Below are 14,468 nucleotides of genomic sequence, written 5' to 3' on the forward strand. Positions count from 1 at the left end.
GGTCATAGATAAGCCCCCTTTGCACAGCTAGATCCGCCCAAAAGGGATTTAAAGCTGCTTTAATGAGAAAGATGAGGATTCTTCCGCAGCACAGTGAAATGCTCAGAAGCTGACATATCTAGTTTTAATCTTGCATTGGCCTAGTACAGGGATCGGCAACTTTTGGCATGCCGCCCATCAGGGTAAACCCCCTGGCAGGCTGGGCCGGTTTGTTTACCTGCTCCATCCGCAGGTTTGGCTGATCGCAGCTCCCACTGGCTGCGGTTCGCTGCTCCATGCCAATGGGGGCTGCAGGAAATGGTGCGGGCCGAGGGTGCTGGCCGCCACTTCCCACAGCCCACATTGGCCTGGAATGGCAAACCACGGCCAGTGGGAGCTGCGATTGGCCGAACCTGCGGACACAGCAGGTAAACAAACCAGCCCCGCCCGCCAGGGGGCTTACCCTGGCGGGCTGGGTGCCAAAGGTTGCCGATCCCTGGCCTAGTAGATGTTCTGCTAGGGATGGCATTGGAAAACAATGTGATCTAACATAGCTGGACAAGCAGAATGGTCCCTAGGTGATGCTTCCAGTTGGCATAAGTTAGACCAGCCATGCAACTGCTCTTACATGCACCATGGGCCAGTTCACCCCTCAGCTACCTCCAAGGATCTTGAAGGTAGAAAAGGTGACAGTTATCTTGGCCTTTCCCCACTCAGCTATACTGAACATGAGCTCTGTATAGTTGAGGATTCAGACCCATATGTATTGAAGCACAATAATTATACGATAAGACTTCATTTGGATTAGCCACATGTTTAACATTAAGCATATGTGTGTTTCCAAGATTAGAGCCTTATTTTGCATTTTTTGGATTCCTCAGCTGTACTCTGCTAACGTAATCTAATCATCACCACAAAGATTATTTATAGTATTCCAAACTTCTGAATTGTATTAAGGCACATTTTAAAGTCATGTCTTGAAAAGTCCTGCATTCTGAAAAGTATAATTTGAACAATTTTTACCAGCATTTGTCCACAACCATAGTCATGAGCTGAGAGGCAGCTTAGTTATTTATGTCTGCTCGTGGTGTGTGGGCAACAGAAGGTGCTTGTGCCTTCCCCAGAGGGTACCACCAAGGGAAAAACTCTCTAACAACTGTGCACTGGAGCACACAAACACATACAGTCAAACAGACTTGGGCCATACCCGGATCGGCGGGTAGTGATCGATCTATCGGGGATCGATTTATCGCATCTAGTGTAGACGTGATAAATCGATCCCTGATTGCTCTGCCGTCGACTCTGGAACTCCACCACGGCGAGATGAAGTTGACATATCTTAGATCAACTTAGAATCATTTACTTCGCGTCCTCGCGATCCCACGCCGCAAGGACGCAAAGTAAATGATTCTAAGTCGATCTAAGATACGTCGACTTCAGCTACACGGTTCTCGTAGCTGAAACTGTGTACCTTAGATTGATCCACCCCCCACCAGTGTAGACCAGGCCTTGGGCAATCATTTGAAAAATAACTGCCTAAAATCATCCATATATAAGGGGTAGGAAGTGTCAGCACTTCATCTTGTGAGGAGGAGATGTTAGTCTATGGAGTAGCTTCCTCAGCAGCTCTTCTCTCCTGTTGCTTGAAAGATTCATCCTGAGATGGAGACTGACTTGGAGGGACAGGAGGAACAAGGGATTGATGCCTCTGGCACTCCCCATGAGTCTAGCTGAGTGCTTTGGAGCATTATTGCTGATAAGTAACCCAGAGGTCCCTTTATGGCCATTCAGGATGGGCCAAAAAGAAAAACAGAGGGGCACCCAAGACTGGGTATCTGGGCCTGGGTCTGAGGAAGGTTGAAGGGAGCACTCCATCATGAGAAGCCTAAGCTTTATCTCCTTGTTCTTTCTAGACATACTTTAAAACCTGAATAAGTTTTATACTTAAATGAGACATGGACCCCTAAGTAGTGGATACAGTGAGAGTGGCTGTCACTAACTAGAATAGGATCCCAGCAAATGAGGCAGCATCTAAATCTAGAGGTGTCAAGGTTCCTTCCCCACTCTGAACTCTAGAGTACAGATATGGGGACCTGCATGAAAACCTCCTAAGCTTACTTTTACCAGCTTAGGTTAAAACTTCCCCAAGGTACAAACTATTTTACCTTTTGCCCTTGGACTTTCGCTGCCACCACCAAATGTCTAACCGGGTTTTTTATTAGGAAAGAGCCGTTTGGAAATGTCTTTCCCCCCAAAATCCTCCCAAATCTTACCCCCTTTTTTCTGGGGAAGATTTGATAAAAATCCTCACCAATTTGTACAGGTGAATACAGACCCTAACCCTTGGATCTTAAGAACAATAAAAAAAAAATCAGTTTCTTAAAAGAAGAATTTTAATAGAAGAAAAAGTAAAAAAGAATCACCTCTGTAAAATCAGGATGGTAAATACCTTACAGGGTAATTAGATTCAAAACATAGAGAATCCCTCTAGGCAAAACCTTAAGTTACAAAAACCACAAAAACAGGAATATCCATTCCATTCAGCACAGCTTATTTTCTCAGCCATTTAAAGAAATCATAATCTAACGCATATCTAGCTAGATTAGTTACTAAGTTCTAAGACTTCATTCCTGTTCTGACCCCGGCAAAAGCATCACACAGACTGACCCAGACCCTTTGTTTTCCCCCCTCCAGCTTTGAAAGTATCTTGTGTCCGCATTGGTCATTGTGGTCAGGTGCCAGCGAGGTTATCCTAGCTTCTTAACCCTTTACAGGTGAAGGGGTTTTTCCTCTGGCCAGGAGGGATTTTAAAGGTGTTTACCCTTCCTTTATATTTATGACAAGAGGATATAGGCATAATCCAAAGATAGACTCCCTGAAAAAGAAGAGACCCCAGAGAGGGGGGATACTGGGTGTGGGGACGGGGGTGGGGGGAGAGAACAGGAGTCTCCCAAAGAAATATTCCTCCCAAAAATAACACTACTAAAACTACTAAAATTAGTAAGAGCTAAAAGGCTAACTAAAAACCTAAAAATAACAACTGTGGAACTAATAAAGCTATTCCCTAAAGGTAAATAAGGTAAAAAGCAGGCACCACAAGATGCTCCATCTCAGGCTGAAGCAGTTGAGGACCATCTGGGGACAGTTCATGAGTCTCTGCGCTATATACCCTCAGTACAGGTTGCAACAATAGCTAAGGTCAGGTGAGTACTGAATGGGCACTGACACAGAAAGCCTCCAATCAAAGGTGCACCTGAAGTGGAGTACCCATAGGTATATTACTTGAAGAAATACAAGTTCCTTTTTAATAATTCACAGTGTTTTGATAATTAACTGTTGTTTTAATAAAGATGAAGGAATCAGGTTAAAAGCAGCTGAATAATTTTCTGTTTTAATTTTAAGAAGAGGTCATGATGCACAGCATTAAAAACTTCCACAACCATATAAAGGAGTTTTCCAAACCAGAAATATGTTTTACTCTCCATTAAAAAATGATATGCATTATAGCAGTTGGGAATAAATTTGACTACAACTATTTACAGTTTTTGTTTACAAAGTACCTGGAAGCTCAAGCATACTGAGTGCATCCAGAGGCATGCTCAAGCCTTTCTGCTGTTTCCCATTAAACCAAAGGGCAGCTGAATGTGTTCACAGTTCCACAAGGTTCTTACCACTAACTAAAAATTGTAAACATTTTTCATAGCTTTGCTCTGAACTAGATTTAGAAAGATAAAATTTATTACATGAGTACAAACAGGAAAACTAAATTAAAGTTAATGTTATGTCAAAAATAATAAAGCCTCATTGCTGAGGTTTAATTCCATGATTTGAACCCAACTGATGTGCAAATAAAATTATTCAAAATTCATTTAAGCGGATGATACAAAATGACAGGGCTATAACAGCAGAATATATCCAGGTTTTCATTCCTCACTTTAGCTAAGAAAAACATCATAGAATTATAAAATTTGGGGCCTCTTTAGTGCAATGTTTATCATCACTTTCTTTACAAACTTGGTTCAGGGTTTCTAGTGGAACATACATATTCTGTTGATTTTCTCTTTTATTGAGTAATATTGTTTTTATATCTAAAATATTATGTTTGTCTTACCTTATATTCCCCTATATATGGGCAACAGGATAAAAACTTCAAAACATAGTGATAGCTCCCATTTTAACTGTAGGTAGAGTGGGCACCACACAAAAGTCAACTTTACAATACAGCCATATTTTACTTTATGGTAAAATTATTCAGTCTATAGAAAATATTGCAAATAACACAAAGTTTAATTACAATGACACAATAAAGATAGATTTTTGTGATATCCTTGGTATTTGAGATCAAATATGTTTCTACAGTATTTTAACTATATTTCCCTGGTTTTATACATTTGGAAGTTTCAGAGTAGTTTGTGATTGGAGAATTAAATCTTAGTACGTAATCAAATTAATTTGGAAACTTGCTACATCACAAGTCACAGCAGAAAGCCAATATTGTCACTAATGACATAATAATAGAAGCTTTCCTTTAATTTTTATTGAAAAATTAAGAAATTCACCACATGTGCTCATTTTGTTAAATTGCCGCACGAGGCAGTAGATGTTGCCTTTTTAGTAAACCAAACAGTAGGAACAAAAGAATGACTACTGTAAATTGGAGATCAGATGTGTTTTCATTGTAAAGCATAGCTTCGGTTTTTTGTTTAGTTGATTGGTTTTGAATAAGAAAGAAATACTGAGTACAAGAAATTGTAGGGATTATTCTTTGGTAAAATGGAAATTATAGGAAATTCTTATTATTTTAATATTATATTGAGCTAAACTGTTGTGTAAAAATACTTGCAGATATTAAAGTACTAACTTAAGCAATGTTGCCTTGCCTAGTGTATCTTGATCCAGGAAACATCTGTCTCTATTAAAAGGACAAGAATCATGTACAGTGTAATTCAGTGAAGTAAAACTATCAAGATTGTGCAGGATTTGTTTCAGCAGAGGCTGCTCTAGCCATAGGCAAACAAGGCAGCTGCCTAGGAAAGCAAATTTGGTCGTGCCATTTCCCAGTGAGAAGGTAGGTTTTTGTTTGTTTAATTGATTGGCACTATTTTTCTCTCTCCTGTTATCTGTAAAGGATAATTGGGAGAGAGAGAGAGAGAGAGAGTGAGTATCACTCCTTCCTAGAGTTCAGTTTTACTAGTAACTCAAAAACAAAAACACTACAAAATCTTCAGCCTGCCTGTTTGGCTGTCCCTAAGATTTGTCCTTTGAGCTATCCAGGGCTTAACTCCCTATCCCCTTTATATCCTGTTTGAATCACCACTTTAAGAAGGGTATCAGATCTTAAATATCTGTTTTCTGCCACCAACAATTTAAACCACTTTCACTTTTCCAATGGATGAGAAAGTTCACTATTCATTTAGACCAAATCTTTATCACAGTATTAAAATAGCCAACCTTCTTTGGTGCAGTTTGTTTTGGTTTCATCACTGAAGTCTCCACAGTCATTGTCACCATCACAAGCCCAATGACTTGGTATGCATCTGCCACTGGAGCATCTGTACTGATTACTGGAGCATGAGTGAACACAACCCAACTCATCACTCCCATCGCCACAGTCGTCATCTGTGAACATTCAGAGTCAACATGAGAAAAAGAGCACCAGACCAGCTTTAAACGGTGCAAAATCCGAATAGAAGCCTGACCCTCATGAGAAACGTTAATAAATGGATGCAACAATGCTTGCATTTACTGTTTTCGTATCTACAGTGTCCTTGAGAAGAAAACAGAGAAGTGATAGCCAGTATGTTAAAGTTCTATATATTGCTTTCTCTGCTGGATCATACCAAAACCAGTTATGTCACTATGAGCAATTCCCTGTCCTGTCTTAGCTATATAAGGTGGCCCTTTTATGCAATTGGGTATAAAGACTTGTGTTTTGGTAAAGACAAGACCTTAGGTTTAGTCACAACAAAGTCATGCATTAGACTGATGAATGGGCTGCAGATAACCGTTTCAGATAACTTAAGGCCAAAATGAAAATCTCAGATCAGAATTAGCCTTTTAAAAAACACAGGGGAAAGGCTCTTATTACACATTTAAAAACAGATAGCTGGAGAAAAAGACACTAATTAATTCATCAAAAGGGGGTTGAAATGGGCTTCCTTATTTCTATTCTGTCTGATGATTCCTGTAATCTGTGATTGTGATTCCCAAGAAAGGGAAAGATATTGCATTAAACACTAAAGCTCACTTTGCACACTTGTCCAGCCAAATATACATTCCACTGATCATTTTATTTTAAGGAAATGCTCTGATTCTTGGTCATTCTTATTACCAAATATTGTCTCATATTGCATTCTATTCTAATATAATACAGTATATTTGCAGTGATGTTCCAGGTTTAACTCCAAGAGCAATTCTTATTTCTACTGCATTCTCCCAGGTGTGTGGCCTCAGTTTCACAACCTTTAATCTTAAATCAGTAAAATAAAGCCATTACGTATATTTTATGCAGGGCTACAAGCTGGATTTACTCTAGTCCCAGTAGGAAATGAGTATTTTTATCAAAAGTACCCCCAGCCCCTTAATTAAATCAGTTTAGAATACTGAACATTTGGTACTTGCCTGAGTCACAGTGCCATTTGCTGCTAACACATCTTCCATTTTTGCATACAAATTGAGTTAGTGGTTCACAGGTTGGGAATTCTGCAAAGGATATGAAGGCATCCAACATGAAATGTGTTAATGACTATACCAGATTTAATCTGTATCCCAGTTATTTGTGTCCCCTCCCTCATACATGCACAAAGGCAAAGGAGAATCATTAAATCACTTATTGAAGTGGCCATTGCTTCAGGAAGATAATTTCAACAGCTTTTAAATGAGTGTCTCCTAGTTACTAGAAGGGAAGGTTAGTCATGTGCTGCTGAAGGACAATCAGTAAATGCTGTAGTGCTAGCAGAACAAACAGACACTAGGGAGTTTTACCAGCTAAACCAGTTTTCTTTAAATGAACAGCAGCTGGAAGCAGCACCAAGCTCTGCTTCTCTAAAGTGTATGCAGATGTTACAAAAGTGCTGTTCTCTCCATGAATACAGAGAAAAGTAGGGTTAAAAACATCCTCTTAGTACTTTTTTTAAAAAAAGAAAGCACAATGAAATCTGATATGATTTACACAGTAGAAAAAATCTGAAAATACATCTTTCTGCAAAGAAATGAGTTTTCTTGAATGAAGTTATAAAAATGCTATGCAGTACCTGAAAACTAAATAGAAAAATTACTCACTCTAATTCACTGATTTGGGTCTGTTTGAGGAGTAAGGTGCTACTCAGCATGAGTAAAGGCACCACAACACAGCTATAAATTAAGTTACTAATTCAAAACCTCTATAAGGCAGAAGCAATATTGCACTGCGCTGTCACATACAAGATTATATTCTGGCTACTTACGCAAAAGGTTAAAAGAAAAGGGGAGCAAAAAGGTGCAAAGGGCTTTTGCACTGAGGGTCAGTTAGAATCATGATGCTTGTGCTTCTTGAGTGCTTGAGAGTCCCAGGGGCTGCAGAGTGGGAGCAAATGATGCATTGGCAATTAGGAGGGACAGGAGCTACTCCTAGGCAAAACTCATTCCCTCCCCTCCCTTACCCAGCACACAGAGAGCTTTCTGTCTGATTTAGCACTCTGCAGGCAGGATGATTCTAGCTATATCTGAAGTAAATTTAATTGTAAAGTTACACCCTACCCTGTCAAATGTATGCATCATAATACTAATGATGAAATATAGCCTGAAATGTGAGAAATTACACTTTCAAAAGTTCACTTTTATCATAAAATGTCTGATTGCAATGTAGCTGCTAGTAAAAAGCAGGAAATGAAACAATTGAAAAATATAAAAGTGATACAAAGGGACATGGAGACTTTAGAAATACAAGTAGGAAATAAACTGCTCTGACAGTTACACACCGCAGGTCACCATTAAAGAGAGAATACTTACAAACAGTTCTCACATATATTCCAGTCAAGCTATCAGAAAGCTAAAACACTGGAATATGTACAGAGCTACAAAGTAAAGGCTCAGCCACACTACAACTCCAAGTCTACCCATGTTTTTCTAATACTCTCATCCAATTCTGGTTAGAACAAACAGTTGAGTTGTGTCCAGAGTTTTATTTTCATAACAATACCAAGTGTAAACCAAGTTTGTGCATCCAGCGTTACCATAATGCTTAGCTGTGTTTGTATCAGTGCAGTTTGAAAAAATCTGGGTAACCACCCCCATAGTAGGGAATAGACCACCTGAAGGATATGCATATCAAGTATCACCATTAGCTAAAGGAACAATGGAATCTACATCCCTTTCTACACTGGAATATTTTGGTGCTGGAACCTCTGCCACAATTGTTGAATGCCCTATGTTCACATACACAAAAGAATATTTACAAAGGTGCATAAGTGCTGCCAGCAACACTGAAACTGAACTTTCTTGGAGCAAGGCTCTGCACTTTTGTATCCTGCATTGGCTTACTTCACTTCTGCACCTCTACTGCATAGAGCAAATGTTGGTGTTGCAGTTGCAACATTGCATTTGGTCTTCCCAGCACCAACCCACAATGTTCCTGCAACTCCTTCAGGGACTACTCTATGCAGAAATTCCTGTAATTCCAATTACTTTCTTGTTTTAAATTAGTGCAACTTCTGTAGTTTTTTGCATACAAAATTTCCATTTCATATAGTACAATGCATGCAGTCATCTTGGTTTAAAAGAAGTAATAGTGATACTGATACATTTTCAATAAATGTATTTCAGACATTAACAAATGCTAATTTATATATTTCACATTTTATTTTATTTTTAAGTCTCTCCAAGTGTGGCTTGTTATTCTCCAAAAAACCCTGCTTCAGGTATTGGTATTAGTATTCATGATATATTGGTACCACAGTAAGAGGGGGTGCCTTATGTGGACACAATGAACACAACAGGCTTCCAGTAGTCCAGACTGCTAGTGTTTATACAATGAACTGTTACAGGAGTAGAGAAGAACTGTTGTAATTTATAATATTGCACTTGTTATGCAGTGTGGACAAAGCATAGATTATCATATTGCTAACAGAGTTTAAACTAGGAGAAAAGAAGCCTAGCCAAACTGGTTATACAGGTTTAAAAGGGAAGGGAGGTGCCCATCCACATACTGTTCCGGGCCTCTTGCAAGGACAACCCATGAGCAGTTGTCACAATTACTAATTCAGCATTAACTACGTAGCCTGTAGAAACAGACCATGTTGAAAGTCAGTCTTGCAACCAACAAGCTCAGCTATATCGAGGGTGACCAGATAGCAAGTGTGAAAAATCGGGACGGGGGTGGCGGGTAATAGGCGCCTATATAAGAAAAAACCCCAAATACTGGGAGTGTCCCTATAAAATCGGAACATCTGGTCACCCTAGCTATATCATAGATAGGACCTAGAAAAAACTATTTATTGGCTAACTGACAATGAAGGGCAATAATGAGTCTAGGATTTTAACACCCAAGGATGGAAAGGAATTGTTTGAGACTACCCAAAGAGTATAAAAAAATGGGATGAAACTGTGCATAGAACCTTTGGCAAAACAAGAAAGCCGTTTTCTGGTTTTCTAAATAGTGTGATCTATCAGACAATGAAATAGTCTTCCAATAGATATTGGGACTTCTGCATTCCTTTAACACTCAGCTATACAGATAAACTGAGACTGTATTACAGGAAATAATCCTGCAATGACAAAGGAGTTCTTTGTTTTTCTAAATACACACAAGTTTAATAATATGAACTATCTCCTTATGACTATGACTTGTTTTAATCACTGCATTTCTGGATTTAAATTTACCTGTGCTACTGTCTTTTGTGTAGTAGCTATGCCTATTATTTGAATTTTGATTATCTTTTAAGGAAGCAAAGTGAAAGCAGTGGGCTTAGGCAGAATCAAAGATAAGGTAACAAAAGATCCGAAGAGGCGAGAGAGTTGCATCAAGTAATCAATATAACTGGAGATCAGAGAAAGTATCAACAGACTGAAAAGAAGCAGCTGTTAGGTAGGGCGAAAAGAAAAGTAAAAATGCAGATGAGATCACTTTTGTCAATTATTCCTGGAGATTTTGTTTCTTATTACCTAAAGATGTCTGTTTTTTGTTGTTGTTGTTGTTTTTTCAAGGACCAGCACGTCTCTGCCAAAGTTTGCTCTGCGACAAATGAAGATGTGCTAATGACATGGGAATTAGTTATGAACATGTTTCATGCATTCCAAGTTTTCTAATTTAGCTTTACTGAAGTCTTAGATATAAATATTATACAGATCAGACTAATAGATCACTTTTGTAAGATGCGTTCAATTTGTACATTAAAACTAGATTCCTATATTTTTTCCTTTTTCAAACATATATCCGTTCAAAACTAACGAGAAGTCCGGAGGCACCTTAAAGACTAACAGATTTATTTGGGCATAAGCTTTCGTGGGTAAAAACCTACTTCTTCAGATGCATGGAATGACTTGGAGCATGGAATTGGATGCACGGAGCCTTTCACAACTGTGTTCTATGTTATGTTCACCTGTGAGGCCTAGATAAAGACAAAGGAACTAATTAAAATGAATTGAGATGGGATCTTCCTATCTCAACATCAAACTCAGAGTCCTCTATGGCAAAAATTTCCTTGATGACCTTATTTATGAAGGAAAGCATAGCTCCTCCTTCAGGAAGACCCAGTAACCTTATATTAAATCTTTTTTTCTCTATTTGCCAGATTTTTCAATTGATTTTGCATTCTGGCAATTTCAGCATCATTTTTTATTGATTTGAGCATGGGTTTTAGAGCGTCTGTCTCTAATGCCCCTGAATCAGTGTGCCTCCTCTTGAACTTTTTCTTTGATGTCCTGTATGTCATCTTTATTATCACACACTGTGTTGTGGAAAGAGCCACTTGCTCAGTAAGCCTCTTGACATTTGTTTTAGAATTTTGTGGGGTTTGTATGTTGCAGATTTAGATTTCCCATGAAGAACTTCCTCCACTCTGCCAGGGACCTGGACAGGGTGTGAGGAACTAAGTCCACATCGGAGCAATAGGCTAGTGAATCCTAATAAAAATCAGTAACTTCACCTTTGTTTTTTCCTGTAAAACTACTTCTCAGGATTCTTGAAAGTTGCTATATTTGTACTTTGGAGGTGACGGTGTGGATTAAATTGATCCTGGTACCAGTTTCTGATCCTAACCACCAGACACACTCTAATTTTCAGCCCTCCACCGTCTTGGGAGAAATAACCGTCCTCTGAAGTGGCAAAACTATGATTTTGTGTAAGTATCAGAGTTGCCAATTTTGGTTGGGCATATTCCTGGAGGTTTCATCACATGACATACTCTTTAATTAAAGATTAATCTTTAATTCCTGGAGACTCCAGGGCAATCCTGGAAGCTTGGTGACCCTAGTAAGTATATGGAAATTGCTGAATCAACAGGGGGAGCCAGAGTTATTCAAATGCATGAGGAAAAATGCAGTTTAAAAACAAGGATCAGTCATAGCAACACACACAAAAATAGGAAATAAAGTACGATTTTGTCTCTCTTGAAAAATAATATTGCATACAGAGACTATTGTAAATTATTTAATAGAAGTATGATTGGTAACAGTGTTTTTCACAGTCAGAATCCTACAGTATACTCATGCTTGGCATCCAATTGTGATATAAAATGACAAGTGAAGCATTAAGCACATTAATTACTGTTTATAGTGCTTGAGTATGAAACTACAAGAGGATTAAAATGTATAAGTGAAGTGGAAAGTCTGACCACACTGAAATATTAAGAGTGAACCAAGTGGATACTGAAAAAGTGACACAAGAAAAATGCAAGACGACCTGACATGATGACACAACCAATACCCTTTGCAAGACATTATAAAGAATGTCATAAACATGAAAATAAATAAACAAACTGAAAAATCAAAAAGCATAAAACAGCTAGCTGAACTGGTCAGATGAACTACTGTATTAACTGTCACATAATAGTATGATGTCAAATTCTCTTTGTTACTTAGACCCATATGTTCCTTTCCCTCTCTCAAGCAAAGCAGAAGGGACCCGTTTGATGAAAGTCAGCAGAACAGTTATTTGAAAGCCTGCACAGAGAGGAAGTGCAGCTATGTGAAACTGTCCCTTACCACTGTGCAACTACCCCAAGACTCTCACACCATTTACATAGAAGAGTCACATTAAATATACAGAGAGGTTATCGACTAAATGTAGAGAGAGTGGGGAAATAAACTATACAGATATATTCTTAAGTAAATGCTACACTGATCAGCTTTCAACACTTTTATATGCCCTGTGAAACTTGTCACAGTGGTCACAGGATTGCAACTCCCTGGGGAGTTACCCGTGCTGCCAGTGCTGGTAAAGGAGTCTAAGGATATGTAGAACCACATCAGCTATAAGTCAGGGATTGGGCAGTCTGTATCCACAGATCCATATTTTGCAGCCACTCCCTTTCCTCCTCCCCTTCCACATCTGTCCACTGTAATCAGTGCAAATCCATGGTATAAATGCAGCCATTCTGAATCAGCAGATTTTACAGGAAAAGTTTCTTGCTGTACATTTGTATGAAGGAATAGTGTTTACAAGCTAAGATGAAAGTAAAGAACAGTTTAGTCCACAATTTTCTCCTCTAAAAAAATCCTTCATTCTGTACTATTGTATTTTATCTTAGTTTGTCTGAGAGACACTAAACAAATTAAAGTTGGATTTTGCTCCATAAATGCACCTTTTCAAACGAAGGATACTCCCATGAATTTATATTGAAATGACAAATAACTATAGAAAGCTTTCAAATACATCAGCTTGCTGAAATTTAAAGTGCATGAAGCTTCAAAATTTTTATATTTGCCACACAAACTTCAAGGGTTCTCTTTTTGAGACACCAATCCTGCAAATACTTATGCATATACTTAATTTTAGACATGTGAGTAGTCCCATTGAAGTCAGTGAGAGTACTCGTGTGCTGAAAGTTAAACACGTGCTGGTATTTTCAGGATTGAGACCTGAATTTTTATACCTCAGCATTTTTTTTAAATACAACTACCCTGTTTACAAGTGTGGCATACAGAAAATAGAAAAATTAGGAATAGCTTCTGCTATTCCTTATTTTAATTTCTGCTAACAATTATGCACAGGAACACAAAGAAAGAGAGTCTCCTTAATTAAGCATCTGTTACCTCATTCTAGGCACAAATAAAGATATGCTCGTAGAATCGAACCCTCAGATAGACCAATATCAAGGGTGCAATATATGTGTTTTTCTTACCGTATGTTCACTTGCATGAAGAATGCTGAGTGAACAAGCGTTCAGCATCATAACTTTTTAAGTGCTACGAGGACAGAGATGAAAACAAATGGCATCTCCTAATTAACACATTACCTTTCCTCTCATATCTGCAGATTTTCAAGTAAGGTGTTAAAATAATTTGTCAAACGTTCAGCATCTTGTACCTGGATGCTAGAGATATGCAAAAATGCTAATATATCTAATACCTAGATTTGGCAGAGGCTCAAGGGACTTCTAAAAATGCTCTCTACCAGCAAATACAACTTTAAAAGCACCACAGGTTTTACCTTAAAAGGTATTCTGACTTGCCTCTGCATTCAAATAGTTTTATTTTGCTTTTTCAAAGCATGTGATTGATTCTGAAGTAAATAATCTGAATGATCTGTATTCTACTGTGATGCTCTGTATCCTGGGGAAACACTCTACACCCCCCAAGTTCATCTCTATAAAATGACTGTGTGGTATCCAATGCAAAATTTGTCATGTTGGGTGTTTTCGGAAGGCTCATGATGCACTGAGCATGGTTGTTATAGTGATGTTATAGTAATTGTTATAGTAATGTTATAGGTTATAATTTCATGTATGGAGTTATGAGGCTGAAAATGTATCCTCATAGTTTAAAATAAGCCCAGGCAAAAACTCTCCAAGAGCTGAGAGGCAGTTCACACCTCATCAGGGCATGTATGGGACAAACCCAGCCCAGCCTCACAGGAACAAAGGACACTGGCCTAGACAGCAACAAAAGAATCTGTTGGACTGTCGAGGGAATCACCCCCCTTCCTTTGGTCAGTATGGAACTGTGATGAGGTAATGCTCAACTGACTCTGAAGGTGGGGCGGGCAAAGCTAAGAGGGAAGAAAGAACATGATAAAAGGGAGAGACGTTTGCCATTCTCTTTCTCTCTTCCACCTACATCTACAGACGCCACATCAAGTGACTGAAGCGCTGATCAAAGGGGAGAGCCTGACTGAAGAGCAACCAGCCAGTCTGTGGGGAAAATCATCTAAGTTTGTAAGGGCATTGAAAGTGCTAAGATCAGTTTAGAATGCATTTTGCTTTTATTTCATTTGATTGAATCTGACTTGTTATGCTTTGACTTATAATCACTTAAAATCTATCTTTATAGTGAATAAATCCATTTGTTTATTT

General features: G+C 38.5%; 1 protein-coding gene across 1 annotated transcript in view; it reads right to left on the reverse strand.

Moving 5' to 3' along the window:
* Positions 1 to 14,468, reverse strand: part of LRP1B (LDL receptor related protein 1B) — a 1,293,242-nt gene that overhangs the window by 501,116 nt on the left and 777,658 nt on the right. Inside the window, 2 exon segments of the mRNA XM_043525164.1 lie at positions 5,431 to 5,598; positions 6,601 to 6,681. Coding sequence (XP_043381099.1) covers positions 5,431 to 5,598; positions 6,601 to 6,681 — 249 coding nt within the window.

Source organism: Chelonia mydas, chromosome 11, assembly GCF_015237465.2.
Source record: "Chelonia mydas isolate rCheMyd1 chromosome 11, rCheMyd1.pri.v2, whole genome shotgun sequence".
NCBI lineage: Eukaryota > Metazoa > Chordata > Testudines > Cheloniidae > Chelonia > Chelonia mydas.